The sequence below is a fragment of the Mugil cephalus genome, chromosome 13 (genome assembly GCF_022458985.1).
Source record: "Mugil cephalus isolate CIBA_MC_2020 chromosome 13, CIBA_Mcephalus_1.1, whole genome shotgun sequence".
Classification (NCBI taxonomy): domain Eukaryota; kingdom Metazoa; phylum Chordata; class Actinopteri; order Mugiliformes; family Mugilidae; genus Mugil; species Mugil cephalus.
The window spans coordinates 13,912,164-13,933,050 of NC_061782.1; the positions used below are offsets into that span (position 1 = coordinate 13,912,164).

The 20,887-nt window shown below is 44.9% G+C and overlaps 1 protein-coding gene across 2 annotated transcripts; it reads left to right on the top strand.

The window, feature by feature from the left end:
- Positions 1-1,289: 1,289 nt before the first annotated feature.
- Positions 1,290-20,268, top strand: stox1 (storkhead box 1). 2 transcript variants are annotated; one of them, XM_047603997.1, is made up of 4 exons: positions 1,290-1,957; positions 15,818-15,970; positions 16,623-19,173; positions 19,725-19,860. In XM_047603997.1, the coding sequence occupies exons 1-4, from the start codon at positions 1,627-1,629 to the stop codon at positions 19,726-19,728; spliced, it is 3,039 nt and encodes a 1,012-aa protein (XP_047459953.1). In that variant the 5' UTR covers positions 1,290-1,626; the 3' UTR covers positions 19,729-19,860. The 2 variants fall into 2 exon arrangements, with proteins under 2 accessions (XP_047459953.1, XP_047459952.1); XM_047603996.1 differs by having other exon boundaries at positions 1,295-1,957; positions 19,783-20,268.
- Positions 20,269-20,887: the final 619 nt, after the last annotated feature.

Genomic DNA, 20,887 nt, shown 5'->3' on the forward strand with positions numbered 1-20,887 from the left:
AAAAATACCATTTACTAAAGCAATTATTTTGCTCTCTGAGTGTAAAATTAACAATAAAAGCAGCCCAGCCCCCGCAGCTACTTTTTTAAAGTTTAATTAACTGGGTTAAAAAACTAATTTAGACAGATTTTGAAGGGAAGATTTTCCAGAAGCATATTTGGTATCAGGTGGCAGACCGAATGGCAAATGTCGTGACACTGGTTTCTTTGAGTATCCTCTAAAGATGCTTGTGGATTTTTCATGTAAATAAATACAAGTTTTGTTTGCCTCTCCGCAACAAACATGCAGATTACAGTTCATTTGTCTCCCTTCCTTCCTTTTCTTTTCATCATGTTTAAATTATTACTGGGACTTAGTAGCTGCTTACCAATTTCCTAACCAACACTGTTCAATGCCCCAGTTAGGGTTTCACTGGGAATCATCTGAACCAAAGACTTCCTGTTTTCATGGCTTTCCCCTGTAGCATTTAAATAGATGTTTAATGTGTTTTGAAATTACTATCAAACCTTCTTCACTTAAACCTCACACACAATCGCTTATTGTCTCGCCCACCCTCCTGTTTCACTACCCCTGCTTCTCCTGTGCCGACTGCACATCGTTCACACCGCGCAGGCCGAGGGGATGTGTTCTTTTCATGTACAGAGGAAGCGTAATATCCTGTTCCTGCCTGAGCTCTAATACCACACCGAGGCGGGCTGGCCCCGAAGGCCTTTCAGGGGCCTGGCCGCTCTTGACTCTGAAGCCACGGGCCCTCTGAGGTCGTGATATATGAGGTGTCTGGGCTGCAGACTCTGCCTGCTCCAGCGTCACTGAAAACCAGGCCTAATGGGCTCCCTCTTTTTGAGAGCACAGGAGGGACTGGTTCTCATTTCAGTGGCAGCGTGAGCTTTTATTGAGCATTTTCTTTCGTTAAGTCGCTGTTGTGAAATGAGAATGTTATCATTTTTCTCTTGAGATCACTCTTTGCCACATACACACACACCAGTCTAAAAATGATTTATGTGTAAGTCTTACTTGCCATGAGGATAGATATGGATATTACTGGAAAGGATTTCTGTTGTAACTATTCTAATATTTTATTTGACTATTTTATGTAAATCTTACATTTTATTTGATGACATTTGACCAAATGTGTTTCGAAATTGCCCCCGAGCAAAGTACCACCATCATAAATCGTGTTCAGTATGGCAGACGCTCATGTTTGATGTCTTTAAAGGAGTGCAAGAAAAAAAATAGACAGTAGACATGTTCCTCTTTGAACCTTCAGAGCATCCTGTCAAACTCCGATTCACTTTCAATGACGAAACACAAGCACACACCTGTGAATAGTGTGGTGGTGGTGGGAGGTCCACCTGTGTGTCCCGGCAGCAGCAGCAGACTGATGAGCCCTCCTCCTCCTCCGCTTTGCCACCGTCACTCGTCGTTTCCCTGGAAGCCGAGAGGAACCAGTCTACTGCGCCTCCGGCTCACTCGCTGCACGATTCAGACGCGCACTGGAGGAATGCGTGGCAAACCCCTGCTTCTGCTCGGAGATTTAGATGGAAGACTCGTCTTTTAACAAGTGAACGTTTTTTTTTTATTACTAGCATGACAATTCCCCCTTGGAGCCAACAAAAGGCGTAAGAAATGTCTCAGCAGCAGCGGCTCGTCCAACTCTCCGCGGCTTCGCTCGCCGTAGTCTTTGGCCCGGATGAGGAGAGTTTACGCGCCGGCGGAGGGAAACTCAACGCCAACACTGCAAGTGGCCAGGAGATTTTTGCGGACTTCAAAGCGCAAAACTTGCGCAGTTTCTGGAATAAGAGGCTCGTCAAGGCCATCGCCGAGGTGTACTTCCAGGGATGGATGGAGAACATGGTGCTTTTCATTCAAGGGAACGCGAACAACCTGGAGGTGGTGAGAGAAGCGTGGATGCGCAGGGCTCTGAGGTCTCCAAAGGGATTTACCATCAAGGCTGTCGGTATGTAGCTTTAATTTCATCAATGAGCTGTCACCGGAGATGTTAGAAACTCATATGAAGCAACTTTCTTTCTAAATACGCCTCAAGCTGGTCATAGCAGTGTGCAGCGTGATGTTTGCAATTCAAATAAGCTTTGACTACAGCCATGTAACAGCACAAAGTGTTGTTGTTGTTTCTTTTTTTTTTCTTTTGGGGGACACTATAGCGTAGTCAGCATTTGTTAGCAACACTGGGAGAAGTGTGTGAAAGCCATAAAACTTTAAAGACTTCAGCGCCCCTCTCCCCTCTCTTCCATCGGGCTGCCAACAAACTTGAGTTTAATCAGATTTCTTGAGTAATGAACAGTAGTTGCATTTTAGTAACCTGCTGCTCAAAACAGAAGCTTTTTTTTTTTTGCAGAAGAGCAAAGGTCTGACAAAGTGATATCTTTTCACATAACTAAACGCCTGGCAGGATTTTCCATGTGCACAGCCTGTCTCAACAGCTGGCACAATCTGTGAAGAAAGTGTGTTGCCGACTCTGTTTAGATGGCTTAATGTTTGTGAGGACTGCTCGACCAATCAGCCTCCCTTTGTTGCATACACACTGATATGTTTGCCTATGTTTGTTACCAAAGCTCCCAGTAATTACTTCTAATTGCTCCCCGTCTCTGGCTGCGTTTTTTTTTTAAAGCAGCACATGTGAAGCTGTGCAGGAACAATAGGGATGAAATGGCAGCCTTTTATTCAGCCTCCTATATCATGATCTCATGGGCTGTAAATGTCTGACTGCACCGGCTGCTGGGGAAAATGACAACCTTGTGTGGGCTTTGGACCTAATGACAGTATTCTTAAGGGATGCGACACATTATTCACATTTTTTCTTACTCTAAATCTGTGCTTTGTTTTAATTACAGCGCACAGTTCAGCCCAGAAACTACAGACTACATGAGTTTAAGATGTGTTTTTTTTTCTTCTCCCCAATCGTGAAGTAGCAGGTTGTTGTTTTTGCTGTTCAAACAATATCCCAGCGACACATACTTTGGCTCAGAGTTGCCATTTGGTGCGGCAGCCTTGCCTCTGTTTTGGCGGTGTCTTTCCAGCAGTTTGTTTTTGTCTGGATGCGCGCCTTGCCGACGTCTACCTGCTGTCTTTGTGTGAGTCCGTCGGCTCTGCCAGATTGAGCAGCAGCGCACAGACGAGTAAATGGAGGAATGTGGAGGAGAGGAAGAGACCACACAGAGGGAGACCCCAGGAGGGCGTGGAGTGACAGAGGTGGGTGGGTGGGGGAGGAGGTGGAGGCTGACACACCATCCTGCCGAGACAGTTTCTGGCCCTGAGCTCCCGACTCGGCGCACAAACGTACAGCATATGGGCCAAAGGTGATGCGGAGCTCGTTATTATGCATGGCGTCGGCCCGAAGGTGCACGCAGACACGTACGAGCTCACACTCGGATGCATGGGGGCCTTCAGTGTCGCAACAGACTCCTTGTGTTTGAGCTTCACACCAGAAACTTGTAAGCAAACACGTCCATATGTGGACATGTCACCTCCTTCTCCTCCTTAACAAATCCTTCACCTCTCACGGCAGCAATTTGTATGGAAATCAGCTCTGGCAGGCTGTCAGAGCCTGGTTTACTGCCTTCTCGCTGAGAACTGGTCAGCAGTGAATCACCGAGCCACTGGCTGCCGGCCGCAGACGCTTTTCTGCTTCCAGGATTAATGGCCCCCCCGTTTCACGGCCAGCGTGGGACTGAGCGAGTCAGACTCCAGGATTGATGTCAGGCGTGAGGACTTAAGGCCTTGACATTGTCCTGATGTAAAAGTGTCATCTAGAAAACAGAAATGTTATGAGTTATGGGTTACAGTGGATTTCAAACAGACCTATTTCCTTTCGCAGGTCAGAGCAAGGTTGGCTTTACTGCCGTGAGCAGTTTTTTTAAAAGAGAGTTTAAGGGCTAATTTAGTAATAGCTGAGACTAACCAGATGCGGCTAAAGTAAGTTAACAGTGTTTAATAACTGAAGAGCATTTCGTAGATGTCATAACAAAGCGTCCGCGCAAACACATTCAGCCACTTTGGTTCATTTGTGCTAACTCGTCATGACTGGGAATCGGCGCTAACAGTCTGAAGACGGATTGGTCTTGTGGGCCCGTCAGCGGTCGGAGATATGCGGGGCCGGGGGTGAGCAGGAGGCGGCTGATGGAGGAAGGGGATTGTGGTGAGGTTAGGCCGACGTAAACAGACGGAGTGAGAAGTTAATATGAACAGGCTCCGCTGTTATCATTGTGGGAATGGGCCCCTAATGGTACTGGGGCTGACCCCTGTGCTTCAACCCCTAAATGTCAGCTGGATATTTCTCATTCTTCTTCTTCTTCTACTCTGAAATTGTCTCTTCATTCGGTTGCTCTTGATTGTTTACTGTGAAACACGTCCAACCAGGACATCCTGCAGGAAGTGCAAAATGTGAGAATAAAATTGTAGTGTTTTGCTTAAATAAACGTAAGTTTCACCATTGTTAATGGTGCTGCTGTTTGCTCATAGACGCCGTACATTATATAGGCACGGACGCACCAAGCTGACATCAAAGAAGTACCAGCAACGACTGTGGTGTCGCTTCACGTAGTCTGCATCTAGGCCAAAAAGTTGCTCGTGAACACACCACTAAGACTACAATAAATAACTCTGCACAGCAGGTGGCATTAGTCTGAATTCATTATTGAAAATGGGAAACAGAGAGAGCGTCTATTAGCTGAGAGTGTACCCTTTAAACTTTTTTATTTTGTTTACTCTCGTTACTAAGCCGTTGGTAGGTGCCATCAGCTCGGGACACATCACCACTACCAGGGCCACAGACGCAGGAAAACAACCAACTGTGGGCTTGGTGTGTCACGGCCCTATCAGCTCTTTAAACTCCACGTGCAGACCTAAAACATCAATTAATCTACATGACAGACAACTAATCCTATCCTTTCAAATGGGCCAAATTTATTTCAGTTTTGTTTTACCGTTGCTGAACGGTCGACTTGCAGTAATCAGTGTGTCGTCCAAAACGAATGGGAAAGTTGTTTTATGCACTTGCTAGGTAAGAGTTAGATGATAAGATTTATACTACTCCCATGCCTCTGCGTGGAATACGTTGAACTTAGATCTGAAGAAAGACTTAAAGCAGGTCCGAATAACTCTGTCCAGAATAAACAAACAAATTTAGAGAGAAAGTTGTAAGCGTCTATATGTATTTTTTTTTTTTAAATGGGCAAGCTCACGCTAGCACCTCCTCGCTCTTCCTCCTTTTTCAGTAGACATCAAGTCTTTCTCATCTAACTCTCTACCAAAAACTGATTTCCTTTATGTGTTTCTAAATTATTTTGTATATGAAAACTGAAAAAAAGCCTCAGAATTACCTCAAATGTTGCAGAACAACCACCTATAGGCTCTTCTTTTGAAACCAGCGGCTTCATAATGACCGTTAGCTGGTTGTGCATTATTGAGTGTCACCATTGTCTCTGCAACAGGATGAGCACGCAGCAACGAGTTGAAACATTTATACGTAGCCCGCCACTGGTGTAATGAGGTGTCCCGTATCCTCCCTGCAATCGACCCCTGTAAACTGTCCTTGTCTTTTTTGAACATGGATGTGAATGAGACTCCTCACTTTCGCCATGAAAAGCACCTCTCCGGCAAACTGCGAGCCTTCGTCCGTGGGGAGCACCAGGGCATGGCTACGCTGCACTCCCTTTTAAATGGTATGTTTCATTTAGCTCGCCATACCATGAGGTGGTGAGGCATTCCTGAAATGCTTCATTTACTCTTGAGATCATTTCCTGAGCTCGCAGCGCAGCGAGCCCGCGTTTCTGCTCTTTACTCCTCACTTTGAAAGTGTCGTATTTTCACACAGGGGGTGTCTCCTTTCATGAGGGTATTTAGTCAAAGTCTCAAAGCGCTCCACTAATGGTCATAACTCTTCCAGATGTTAGCTTATTAACCGTGACACCCCCTTGCCGGGCCCTACCGGGTTTAAATGGCCCACCCTGTCCTAACTAAGCAGCGCGGGTCAAAGGTTACAACCTCCTCGCTAACAAGCCACCTTGAGGTCGTTTAGCTTCAGAGGGTTTTTAGGAGGCAAACAGGGAAACATACATCAATACAGTATCCAGGTGTTCTTCGTTCACCGGGTTTATGTTTACAAGGCTTCTTTGGTCACGTTTGCATCCAAGCTGCTCCTACTGCTACTGTTTATTCAATGCATTTTGCACTTTTAACTGTTTACTTGTGGCTGGCGACCTCAGCTGTTTTCTGTTACTTGAAGCCGTTTTTTTTATTTAAAAATGCATTATTACTTTTTGCAAACATAACTGCTAGCTGGGAAATCACTAAAGCATATTTAATTTCTGTTTAAATCTTTAAAACTTCATATTTTTGTTAAGTTAGGTCGGCTTTCCACAGCTCCTGCAGTACAACGACATGCACGCGTCTTTATGGGGGACATACGCTTGTGATTTGTGGCAGTTTTTGTCTTTAATTTATTTCTGGTTAAACAAAATGCGAAAAGGGGGGAACAGTCATAGAGGACCATTTGTGTGAGATTATCTGAGCTGCCCTCAAACAATAGGAAAAACGATGCTTCAGCTCCCTTGACATTTAGCTTTTACTCAAAATATGTGGGGTTGTTTCTCCAAGCTCTGTATCATGTCTGTGATTGTGTGTCACAAAAACAGGGGAGGAATGTTATTTAAGGGAAACTATATACTAATCGGCTCGTGCCCGGCAGTGTGGAGGTCCCCGTGTCTGACTTCAGTGTTGGTTTGGTAGATTAAAGAACCTGAATTCATTTATTTCTATAAATATACACTTGAGTGCACATTAATTAAATTGGAACATGAAAGTTTTTACTTATGGAAAGGAAAGCAGCCTCTGTGATTTATGTGCAGCTTTAGGATGTTGTCGGTATAAGATAATTAGGTTACAGTCTTATATAAGTGTCCTTAGTATCTTCTACTGTCTCAGTGCCAGGATTGAGTCTCCGCTTTTATCAGTCTTTTTTTTTTTATATCCTGTGCCTTTTAAAAAAACATCTTAACACACGGTTCAGATATGACAAAACCCTGACCCTTATTCTTGGATGTGACCCCAGACTGTGCGTGTGTGCGTGCAAGCCTCATTTGTTAGACACATCCTTTCCCATTGAGCAGGAAGCTCACCCCTGGTGTGAATCAGGCGTATCGGCCTCTGTATCGACCCAAACATTGGGCTCACACATAGCGGTGGAGTGGGCCAGCGCCAACAATAACAGTTGAGGAGTTTCCTCTTTATCCCCCAGCTTATACACCATGTCAGCGGCCTCTTGTGTTTCTCTCATGAGACTTTGTAATTCACTCTCGGACAAATGGGTTGACACAGACTTCAGACTAAATTGCATTAAATTTGGTATTACTATTACTCATTTTCCTGACAGGATGTTTTCTTTATTGCATTTAGCACTGGTAAATGCAGTTGCATGCTAATGTCGGTTCTGTGATAGCATATTTTTGTGTTATTTCAAGAGTAAAAGAGTCTTTCAAGAACCACAGCACAGCTGTATGCTGACCAGTTGTAGGGTATTAAAAAGGGATTCATCACCACGTAGCAGAGACTGGCAGGAGATCTGCGCTAAATACCCGGATAATAAACACAGGGAATCTGCTTCACCTTGAGCTCAGTTACACAGGAGGAAATGGGTTTAATCTGTAGCCATCAACTGCTATCATTCTTGATTAATGGGTGCGGATGTTAGATTGTTTTTACAGTATATATATCTTTTGCCAGTGGGGTGTCAGTGGGGGAAATGCCACATGGATGGAGAGAGATGCATGATCTTCCAACAAAGGAACTAGACTCGAGCACCTTTTTTGAACTCTGTGGTTAAAATGTTGTAGTTTCATTGTCGCTGAATGCGTGCAAAAGTGTCGTAAAGATGCACCGAAATGTTCTGTGCAAGTGTTCAAAGATGACTAGTTAAATTGAATACGTTAAATGTGACGGGCCTAAGGTTGAACCTTGGGGAACACCGTTTGCTACATATGGAAGAGAGGACACTGTTGGAAGTCAGAAAAGTAGTTGTGAAACCAACATCCATGGCTTTTTGACTGGATCAGCTGCTAGTGAAGGATTAACAAACAGAGCAGCATTATGTTGTCGTTTTTTTTTTTGCTCAACACAGACACCATATCATAAGTTAGATCCCGTATTAGTGCTTTGCTTATTTTGATCCAAATCTGATGACTGACTGACTGATTAGAGAGTAAATAGGGAACGCAAGGATCACTCACAGTACTCATGACTGTAGGAATTTTACTGGACAAAATTTTTTTGGAGACATGCCGAAGGCCTATCTGTAGGAAAACAGAGGATTTCCTGTTTTTTCTTTTTTTTTTCCAGTGGGAGAACATTTGCAGACATCCGCGTCTTTCAGTGCTGCTATAAATAATAAATAATATTATTTAATGAACTGCCATTTTACTTCCTTGTTTTATGGCCATTGATTCAGCAGACGTTTCACATTTACCGGGCTGGTATCAAGCTGAGATGAACGTGTCAAGGACTAGTTTCTATACAGTGCAGGGATTCTACTTGAAATGTTAAAAATAATTGTGATCATTAAAGAACAAAAATACCTCGGAGCATAAAATGGCACTGGCAGATTCTGGGATAGTGTTCGTGTCCATGAAAGCCGATGAGAACCAGATATGTTGGGGTGTGGTCCATTAAGTCTGAAGAAGTATGACGTAAGGAGTTAACCGATGGGAAAATGAAGTGTAGGTAGGTACATTTGCGTTTTGAATATGTCTCCTGGCATAACCATTATGTTACACTGTGGATGTCTTTGCTATGAAATTCTGTCCTGTCCACCTTCACATCGTTAGGGGCCATCTGTTGAACACCTGACCAGGTGTGTTTCCTATATCATGTTCAGTGCCAGGTCATTTAAAGACGATTAGATCACATTTTAAATTGTTTTTACAATGAATCAGATGCTAAAAACATTTAATGCCGTTTCAGCCGCTGGGTTTTGCAGCCAAGGTCTGTAGTGACCAACTATGAGAGTGTGGATGGTTTAAAGTCTGAGAAGCTTAGTCACAGTCTGTTTATGCTTTCTTGCCAACATACATTAAATGTCAAAGGGCTCTTTTTGGCAGAGCCAGTCTCAAGGCCATAGCTGGATTATAGATACCCATACTACACTTCTGGGGCTGTTTCTTCTTTTTCTTTGGCTTTGTATTGCATGTGGCAGGTCATTGCCACAGCAAAGGTTTCTATGGCGATGTGGGTCAACACAAACCCAGCCTGTGTTTCTCGTCACTGCCCACAGTTTTAGCTCATGAATGGTCTTTAGTCTCTGTGTTGTGACTTTTTGTCTCTATCGCTCTGTACTTTTGGATGCAGCATTCAAACGTCAGAGACATTTGGTTCAAATTCACATGTTGAGCTGCCAGCAAACAAATTCTGAATTGCAAAGAGGACACAGTCCAAATTTTACTCTTTTGCTCCCACCTCAACGCCTCACTTAATATTTAACACCTGCACTCTGAGATGCTGAGCCATCGGTGGGCCAGATTAAATATTTACCTGTAATGGCCAAGGTTTGGACTAAAACGCTGGTTTTATTGTTGAGAATCAGTCAATAAAGCAGTGAAAAAGACCAGATGCTCAGCTTCTGCGTTTTATTGCTTATTGACGTATTTTTAATTGGGACGACATTTTGCCAGCTACACCAAGTTGTGTTCACTAAATCTAAACTAGTCTTTGTACAAAAAGATGCTCCTTGCAAACATTTTTTCTTAATGTCATTGTTTCAGGGTACGTTTAAGGACAGGGGAGTATGGTGTGGGTCCACCGGGTAAGGATTTGTCCCTGAGACAGTTGGGCTGTGATTGCTCTGTGAAGGGATCTTTTCACTCAGTTTATTGGGCCATTTAACTGCAACGCCCACGTCGGAGTGTTCTATGGGAGTGGAAGACGCACACACATAAAGCGCCTTTAAAAGGGAGACGCGCACACAAACACACACAGGCATATACGAAGGGGAGGGCGGGGTCGTGTGAGCCACTTACAATATAAATTACAGCTGGCATCTCTTCCCATTGCACTAAATCTGACTGTATGAATGTTTGACATTGTCTCACCAGACACTTAAATCGTGCATGTACAGCCTGCAGATGCACTGAAGCGTGTCCTTCGCAAGGTCTCAGCCGTCGGGAGGCGGGGGAGGGACTTTGCAGTTTGGGCAGGCCTCAAGTTCATGTTGAATGCCATGCAGTGTGTCCTTAATGAGGGAGAGAGAAGATTAGCCTGTTTGCTCACTGGAGCCCGGAAGATTAGGCGATAGCAGGATGAGATAAAATGTGTCCGTGAGCATGGGCTTCGAGAGGGGCATGAGGGGGGTGATGTTTGGGTCAGATCTTACCTGCAATGGCATGAAGTGGAACGACACAAGTTGCGCGGCTTCCCTCATATGTTTGGTTACTGGTGTGTTCAAATGTATAAATGATGACGTGGCCTGTACGTGGTGGAATCAGTTTAGGATGACTGGTTCACAGTCTTACTGCAAGGCAGAGCACTGAGCTAACAATACTAACATGCAAACGTTTTACAGGTATCTTATATATAGTTTACAATTTATAGCTTTGGTTGGTTGGTTGTAATAGTGTAGTACTACAGCAACATTTGTTGCGGTTTAGGGAATTTAATGCAAAATATAGTTATTTATAAATTTTACTAAAAGTTTAAAATATCAGGGGACGCTTGAGGACCTGTAGGTTTTCATCTCAAATCTAATTACAATCTGCTCATGAGTTGAGAAATTGTGTGGCCCACAGCGCTGATCTAATAAACATTCCCATCTCCAGTGCCCCCACCCTCCAAACGGTGAGACTAATAAGCATGCAGCACAACAGACAACAATTTAAATTAATGTGCAGTGTGGTAAAACTTACAGGAAATTTGCTGTAATCTTTAACACACCAAATTAAGACCTGTTTTTTGTGTCACATGTTTTCTTCTATCGGCTGCTGGTAATGATTATGGATTATTGCCCTCGTGCGGAACTTGTTTGCTAAAAAACGAAAATGTTAAGAAATGCCAGCTAAATGGTTGAAATGCAAGATGATATACAAGCGCGCCTGAATACGTGTGTGGTCGCTCGTCTGAGGGCATGTTTGTGATCAGAGCAAAGCCTCGTCTCATTTATTATATACAGAACAACATATACGACGTGTTCGAACACGAGGACAAGGTCAAGTGTCGTAAAGGTTAACGGGTACGTCTGGCCTTTAAATGGCTAATGTTAGTTTAACATTATGTCCTATCCAATTAAGTCATAAAAATAGTTCCGGTCTTTGTGAAATTGCAGGAGTTAAAAAAAGAACATCTTTTTTTTTTGTTTGTGTTCAGGAAAAATCATTAAGATATAGAAAAATAGTCAGATCAGGCGGAGAAGTAAATTGATCATCTGCTGGGAAACCTTTGGACCTGACATCCGTGTGGATGTTGCTTAGACATGTACCACCCACCTAGACCAGACGAGACACCCCCACCCCATAGCGATGACACTCCTTGGTGGCAGCAGCCATCCCCAGCATGATGCAGCCTGACACAAACACGCACACACACAAAAATGATTTAGGAACAACTCAAAAAACATGGAAAAACAGCACAATGTGTCGACCTGGCCTCCAAAGCCACTAGATCCCAAACTGATCAAGTATCTGTGGGATGAACTGTAACAAGCCAGATCCACAGAGGCCCCTCCCCTCAACCCGTAGGACCCAAAGACCTCAACTAACAACATCCTGTTACCAGACACCCCCAGAAGGCCCACGTCCATCCTCTGATGAGCCACAATATTAAACAGGTGGTCATAATGTTATGCCAGAACGATGTATAGTGGTTCAACAGTCCTGTATGGTGTCATTGGTGTCAGTGACAGTTTCTTCCAGGAGACTGAAGGTAATGAAATCATGTATGAAATGGGACTCATGCGGCTCTGAGGCTTTGCTAACAACACAGCCATGTGAATACATGTGGCATTGATCAGTGTCAGCAGGCAACAGCATCTCAGAGGAGACGGAGGAGAGAAGGTCCCTGTCAGTCATCTCCGCAGTGTGAATACTCAGGCTCAGACATTTTTCATTTTATCCTCCAGGCAGCCGTTTATTCTCACATGGAAACTTTATGACACGGGAAGAAACGTGTGTTTTTTAGTTCTGCGCCGGGCGCGAAGCAAAGCATGGGCTTCACACTGTATTTAAGTGCTGTGGTGAACACTACTAAAATAATAAGATTTAGGTCATTGCTTTGCTTTATTGTTATACTTCCATATTATTCGTGGTATGCGAGAAGAAATGTGTGCAGCAGATGTGGTGATATCATGACTTTTATTCCCCGGAGCAATAAAACACTGAATCTGACACTGGCCGTAATGAAACTCAATATTATATACAGCTCAGTCTTTTGTAAAAAAAAAAAAAAAAAAAAAAAAGTTTGGGTAGGATGCGCCTTTATTTCAGAAGTCATTGCACTTAAGTGGAACTAACCTCTGTTATTCACTACAGCCTTTTTTATTGGCTTGTGTTGAACTGCTTCTCCCTCCAACTTGCCTCAACACAAGTCTCGTCTCCCGTTTGACTCTCAAGCTGCCATTTCCCTCCCCTCGTCCTTGTGGCACAGGGTTCGGTTGCCATGGCACCCAGCTGGGTATTCATGCTGTGTATGACAAAGGGTGTAATGTCGGTGGCCCGGTCTTGGATTACAGGAACACAGAGGTGCGTTTCCCTCTGGAGAGAGACCTCTGTGAGACGGTAACAACGGTGAAGCTCTCCGACGGTCACGCCTGCTAATGTTAGACTCAATAAGCACTAATCCTCACATTACACCCAAGTTTTTTCCCACAAATAAACCGCTACAGGTGTATTTTTTTTCCTTGTCTCACACCTACATTGTTAGACAGTGCCGCCGTCCAACAACAAAATTTAACCGCATGACGTGAGGGAGACGTGTTCTTGCTTGGACCTATTCATGTTTTTTTAGAGGACAGATCATGTGTCTGACAGGATATCCTGCTCTGAACCAGGACAGGGTTGGAGGATGTCGCTCGGCCTAACGAAATTACCCCCGTGCACAGGGAATCACTAGTTTATTGATTCCCAGTGCTAAATTATTTGTCTTCAGCTATATCCATGCTGACCTTTTGACTGTTGTCTGTGGTTTTAAGTGGTTGCTATGTGGCCAGCCCACCAGGCATTCCTATAGGAAGTCGACAACAATGGGGAGTTAAGTCGACGGCACTAATTCACTGCCCAGGGAGACAGCCGCTGAGATATGCACTCAGAGGTTCAGTCAGATTAACGTCTTGTCTCGACTGGGGAAAGGCAGATGTTTCATTTAAAGAAGGAATCAGCTTCCACTCACCTGACTGCAACGATAATCGTTATTTGTTCTGACGTTGCTTGACGTATAAGAATATTTACAGTTTACAGTTGCAGCTAAAGTGCAGAAAGTTACAGAATAGCAATAAACATCTTTGAGGCAACTTTTCATTTATTAGGATGAGAAAAAGGTATTTTTTTTGCAACTTTTTGTTCCATTTGAACCATTTCCAGCAATCAGACTCTGAAAGTTTGGGGTTTATTCCAGTAAATTTGTCTCTTCTTCTCTTTTTTGATCAGTCTGATCAAAATTGCCAGTTCTCTGTACATTGCACTCAACATTTTTCCACTATTTTAATCATTATCCGGTTGTGAAACAAAAGACTGAAATTCACACCTGTTGTGAAGACGTGAAACTACATTTTATATCTGTGTGCATTAATACGTTTGGACTATGCATATTTCAAACTCTGATTGGGCTGATTTTTATCAGTCAAATCTGGCAGCGCTATCCGAGGTCGCGATGCACATGTGCAGAACCAAAAAAAAAAAAAAAACGTGAGTAATTACATGTTTCTTATCAAACCCGTCCCAAACTTGCCTGGATCTGTCAGCGTGCGTGTGTGTTCTGTCATGCTTCACGCTGGCAGGTATTTGATTAGTTGTTTATTTTCCCCACCTCTGACACGAGTGGTTCAAGTGTGAGGGTTGTAAATGTTTAGTTTGCGTCGAGTGTGAGCTTGGCAGCGTTTTCGCCGAGTGCCCTCGAGCTGACGGGAGAACCACTCGCAGGCGCGCACACACGCCACATGTTCAAGCTTAAGTCTGCATTCACGGATTCATGCAGCAACTGTTGCTGTCAGCACAACTGGGAACTTGAAATCGTGTGTGTGCGGGAAAAGGGTTTCAGACTGTATCTGAATGTAATTACACGTGTATGTGTGGCAGTTTTGCGCAAGTTTGTACTCAGGTCTCGTTTCGTGATGTGTTTTTTTGTGATCTCTTCCCTTTTTTTTTTCACTCGGTACACGTCGTTGATTAATGTGGTGTAGCTGATTAACTAAAACCAATTTTCCAGCTCTGTGCGTAAGGTTGTGTTCATGCCCTTGTGTCGGCTGTTCATGGGAGTGGGGGAGTGGGGGGGTGGGGGGTGGTTGTGTTTGTGGTAACCCAGCCCAGATGCTAATCATTCATCAGCAGTGGAATCTCAGTCGTAAATGTCACTCTTTGTGCTCTTTACACGAGTGTATTCTTTTGAAGAATTAATCCAGAAAGCAGACTGTATTGTTAGTATGTCACTTTATGAGATGACCTTTGTTAAAAGTTTCTTTTAATACTCAAGGGTTCTCCGCACAGCAACAAAACCCACAATCCTTTCCTAAACTAGGCCTGACTCCAACTATCATATATATGAACTTAAATGTTTAAGCTTGAAATCAACGATCTAAAGTTCTGTGTTTGTTTTAAAATAAACATTTCCACTAATGTTGTCCATAAACACAGCCATCGGATTGTGTGGCTCCTGCCTCAGTACTCAACATTTTATATCTTTCAGTAGAGAAGAGAGGAGACATCTTTATTGAAAATTTTGCTTCTTTCCTTCCAGGGACTCTGGTTATATTGATGCTATAAATTGTCTCTTGTCTCTTGAACACATTGATCAAATTAGAGACTTTCATGTCACCCAGTGAGGTCATCAGCTATTCTGTATCCCAGTCTGCAATCAGTTTTGAAGTCCTCTTCTATTATTGTTCTTCACTATAGGCTTTGCCCCAAAAAAAAATCTGTTTGCCTGAAAGGAACTTAACCGCCGCATGTTGCTTCAATTAGGTCTCCCATGTGTGAAACTCGTGATTGTTTTTGATACTGAACTGAAATGTTTCTAAAATGTCTGGTGAGCTTAAAAAGCCGCTTCGTTTTATGATTTAAAAGCTCTGCGGCTTCTGTCTAATGGGCTCCTACAGTTTGTTTGTGTGTCAGAGGAAGACTGTCAGTCGGCGGAGTCCTGAGGATCCGTGGGACTGTCTTGCGGGGTACACGTGTACAGAATGAGATTCATGCTGTTTCTCACAGAGACAAATGTTTCCAAGAGTGTCTCTGTCCTTTATCATGGTCTCTCTCACTTTCAGTAACGTGTTTGTCTAAGGGCAGCTCTTAGACGTGTAGTGGTGTGTGATATGGGGGGCAGGATATCTGATCTGCCCAGCAGGCAGACCTGTGGTCATTTCTGTGGGAGTAATGGAATTCGGTGGTCTGTCCCTGCGCTGATGGAATTTCAAAAGCAGTCAGGCATGGTTCATATAACTCATATAAATAGACCACTTTGGTCATGATTTAGAAGGCGGTCTGGACAGGAATGTCAGCTCTACTACTATGAGATGTTTTTGTTGGCAGCATAAGTCAGGAAGAGACCTCCCTGACCCAGGTGTGTTTATATCTCCCACCTGTTTCACCCTGTCATCTTCTGCTGTGTGTTTCAGGTGACCTGTCCCCGGTGCAGATGTCCCCAGTTCCTCAGTCCCAGTTCATTCCCTTGGCTGAGGTGTTGTGCTCAGTCATCTCGGACATGAACTCCTCCCAAATCACTGTCAGCCAGGAAGCGCTTGTCAACCAAATGAGCAAAGCCCATCCAGGTAATCCATAAAATATGGCCTCGGGCTGCTTGTTAAAGGAATACCGTGACGTTTTGGCGAATGTGCTTATTGCGTTCTGGTGAGAGACTAAGTCGAAGAAGATTGATAACACTCTCACATCTGTCTGTTAAATATTAAAGGTATAGCCATCAGAAAGTTGGCTTAGCTTAGCAAAAATGGCTGGAAAACAGCTGCCCTGGCTCTATTTAAGCAATAAAATCTGCCTACCAGCACCTCTAAACCTCATTAGTTGACTTAATGTATCTCATTTGTTTAATTTGTTTAAAAACTGACATTTATTGGCCAGGCTAATTTTTGGCCAAATGCAGTAACTTCCATGAAATTCTCGGTAATATACGTACAATAATCCTCTGTAAAACTGCAAGTTCTCATTCTGAAGACTTCTTTTCCAAATTAAACAAACAAGCATGAGAAATTGTGCTATTAGGGAGGTGCTCGTTGTGGAGAGCAAGGAAAGCCGTTTCCAGTATTTGTTCTAGATCAAGCTGCTGGTAGCAGCTCCACATATGATGAGAGTTGGGGGTCTTCTTAAGTCCACAAGTCCCCATCAGAACGGAATAAGCATGTTTCCCAAAACATCCCTTTCTTTCACATTGTCTTTAACATAATTTCCCTTTTTTCTGTGCCTCAGGGATAACCATCCCCACCCAGGACATCCTTTACAATGCTCTAGGCACTCTGATCAAGGAGCGCAAGATTTACCACACAGGCGAGGGCTACTTCATCGTCACACCTCAGACCTATTTCATCACCAACAACATGGTCCGAGAGAAGAACTGGTGGGCGTCTGGTTCAGGAGATGACCCTCCTTTGCCTCCTCCCGTTACTTACCTGCTGAGCAACGACATCTGCGCCGAGACCCCTCAAACTCTCCCAGTGGCCCACTGCAAGTCGTGCAGCTGTTTCGGCCCTGTTCAAATTTCCTCCAATATCGCCTCCACCACTGCAACAGGCACCGTCCCTCCCTCCACTGTCCCAGACCAGCATTCAGTATCCGTGTCATTGAGCGAATGTACAGGAAAGAGCTTAAAGTGGCCGCGACCCTTGGACCACAAACCGACAGTGCAGCATCAGTCCACCTCTACAGCGGCGGACTGTCAGGCGAGCGAAATCAGCAAAACAACAGCCACTACGACCGCCACCGGTCGTAAAGAGAGCAAGCCAGGGAGGAAATTTGGTCTCAGTCTGTTTCGCCGGAATGCAGGTAAAAAGGAGAAGCCAAAGAAGGAGTACGTGTCATTTTCAGGCCAGTTTCCACCAGAAGAGTGGCCCGTCAGAGACGAGGACGACCTGAACAACTTGCCCCGGGATCTGGAGCACGCCATCATCAAACGCATCAACCCCGAACTGACTGTGGACAACTTGACACGGCACACCGTCCTAATGAAGAAGCTGGAGGAGAGAAAGGAAAGTAGGATAGAAAGAGTGCTGGACAAGGGTCTGGATAAAGACGATAAGGGTGTTGACAAGGGAATGTCTACTGAGATCCTAGCCTTCTCAAAACCCAGGCACCATCACTCGTCTAAGGCGATGGCCGGGAAAAAGTCTGCGCAGAAGACCTCTCGCAGCAAGCGGAGGGCCCACTCTTCCAGGGAGAAGCAGAAGGAAAGGGACAGGGTTAAGAGTAAGGCTCCCATATGTGCTGACAATTATCCAGAGGGGGAGGATTTGATCCCTACCCGGCTCAGAGGGGAAATCCCTGTTGATGAACCGGATCAAGTGGAAGAAGGTGGAACTGTTGAGGGAAAATCTCTTTATAAGAAACGCATTGAAAACCCTTTCCAGACTCATCCAATCAAAGAGGCCGAGAGCGTAATTCCCGGCACACGAGAGCATAGAAGGCGGGAGGTGAAAGAGGGCAAAGCTTCGGGGCCCGGGAGGAAGGAACGAACGAGTCACCGCTCGAAATCCTGGGACCCGCATCGAGCCAAAGTGTTGGCAGCAGATGGGGAGAATGCGGTGAAATTCCCCACATCTGAGGACAGGTATGACTGTGGCCAAGAGAGGGACTTCACTGCTGAGCATCTGCCCCAATCTGACATGAAGCCCAACAGAGAACTTCCACTGGACTACGGCTCAGCCTATCCGCAGAGCAGCACGCTCCGGATAGATGACAAGATCCGACATCAGAGGGAAGGGAAAGACGAGTACAGTGGTGTCCCGGGCCACAGTCAGAATACAGACGACAGTGCTGCTAATATCCAGCAATACTCCAATACTAATCCCATTATCTCTACTCATCCATACGAGCCTGTCATAAACAACTCAAATCTGCCCTGGCACAAGGCGCCTTTACAGCGGAAACACTCCCTCAGACTCTCTAACCCTCAAAGAGATGATGTTCAGAGGTCTGAGGACCTCTCTGACAGCACAGCCACCCTAGACCAACCGGAGAAGAGAGTTGTCACTACTAGTAACAGAGAGAAAAGGGTCACGAGGCAGGGAGAAAGGCTGGATCTGACACCCGACGGCCCTCCCTTAATAACAGACACTGACGGCTTTATAGAGGACGACTACAGGCTCTATCAGAGAGCAGCTGAGCACGAGGATGACGACGCCTGCAGCTCATTGTGCCTGAACGAGGATGAGATTATCGATGCTGCGAATGACTACCGCACAGGTGTGGCCGACTATCATTTGCACTATCAGGAGCCCCACAGCCACTACTACAAACCCAACTTTCACCAACCGCAAGTCGACTTAGTTCAAGACTCAGCGGGAAGCACTTTCAAAGATTTGAACGCCCCAGCAAACCAGAGGGAGGCGTCCGTCAGCCCCATCAAAGGAGAGACCGGCTGGAGGCTCCATCATCCCCATCCGAGCACCCAAAGTGAATCCAGCCCCAGACGAGGCACGTTGTTTCAGGGGGAGAGGCTGCGCGAGGCCAACCTCGACTGTGAAGTCGCAGACAGCAGCATCTTCGACTACTGTCAGGCCAGCGAGATAGACTCGGACACGGAGACCGTCCGGAAGTCGGCCGACGAGGGTGATGGTGAGTCCGCTCACTGGGCGGCGGAGGCGGAGGAAGCGCGAGGGGAAGAGTTCGATGGGAAGAGCGTCCCTCAGACCCACAGAGCCGTTCTGAGCATGCCCAGTGGAGGCAGAGGGGCAGAGACGGGGGAGACGGTGGAAATAGGAGAGAACCAGAGCATCACGGGAGACAGTGGCATAGATTCACCTCGGTGAGTGACTCTTGTAATCTGATTTAGAAACTGTGATATTCTGTTTTATCTTCACACACTGAGACGGCTGGTTTCTTCTCATTGCTGCTGAAGTTACTGACAGAGCTGACAGGCTAAAACAGACGAATATCTTTTATGCAGATTAAAGATGAAAGCTTGTTATCACTCAGCCGAGCTGCACTTCTTCTTACAGTCAGTGTTTTTACCAATTTACACATCTCAAGCTCATGTCTCAGCCCACACCAGACTGTTTCACCCACATATCTGGAGGGAACATAAACACTGCACTGAGGTTAGTTAACCTCTGGGTTTCATGCCTGCGGTTGGCCTTACTCCCAAGTTGTGTTTTTTTCCTTTAAGGTAAATTGCAATAAAGCTGAACAAACACCTTGTGGCCAATTATAGCATCCAGTATTTGGACAGCAGGGAGTCATTGCTAATAATTACGTGTAATTGCCGCGCAGCACTTAAGCCCTCATATTATAATCAAAGAGGAAGAAAAGACTTATTTTCTGACATTGAACTCGATGTGCACCCCGGTGTGTGTGCAGGTAAGAAGATGGAGCGAACCAACGTGTCATTCAAACGGTGTGTTTTGCCCCCCCGCAGGACCCGCGTCAGCCTGGCCTCCAGCAACACCGTCATACTGGAAGGTCTCAAGAGAAGAGGCTTTTTGCAAAACCTGGAGAAGCTGCATTCGAAGAGCAATGCCATTCGACCACAGAGCTCACTGCTGCAGCTCACTCCTGTCATGAACGTATAGCAGGCCCAGAGCTTTCTGTTGGGAGATCCAGTAATGGTTGCTTACCTCCTCATATTACAACAGGGGTCTGTGTACAGATGTACAGTGTATATTTTTCTTTTTGTAAATAAATTTAAAAGCAATATGTTGTGATTTATCCATTCATAGGTAACATTAGGTGTGTGCTGTTAAATGGTGCATGGTGTATTGACTGCCTTTTATGTGTCCATGTACAGTTTTCTTTTACTACACTAGTCAAAATGTTAATAACAGCAGTATTGCTGTATGCGATTGCATTTTTTTTCCTGTCGTGTAGCAGCTTCTACAAATAAAAGCATATGTTACCAAAGTGCCTTTCACGTCTCCGTATTGCTCTTTACAAAAGAAGCCAAAAAAAAGGACCATTTTTATCAAGAGGTACATTTATCTTCATTCTTTATCTGAGCATATTAATCAAACCAAACTCTAGGTTTCAACAAAAATATAAGCTTTTCCAGATGGGGGGGGGGGGGTTGTCTTGGTGTGAAGAACAGCCCAGTGTAAATATCAGTGATTTAAACCAGAGCTCCTCTCTGCACCAGGACGGCTGATAACCTCTTTATTTCTGAAGGTTACAGTGACAGCGGATGCCAGCCTTGAACGTCTGCCTCTACTAAATTCGACCTCCAGCTGTGGAGAAATGTAAACCGTACGCGGGGGAGACCTTATGTTGATGGTTTTGTGCAGGTCGTGGGCCATTCCCAGGAGTTTTCCCTCTTCTAGATTTAATTACAGTTTTAACGGTGCTGCTCCTACTCCTGCAGACTCGGTCAGTTTTGGTGAAGTCTAAAATGTTCCAGCTGTAGAAAGGATAAGACTCCTATTAAAACTGCAGGTAAACGCCGGAGGTAGGCAGCAGCTCCACATCGGAAATCTCCATACCTTCTTTGGTCAATGGTAGGGTGACACCATGTGGACGAACTGTGGAAGTAC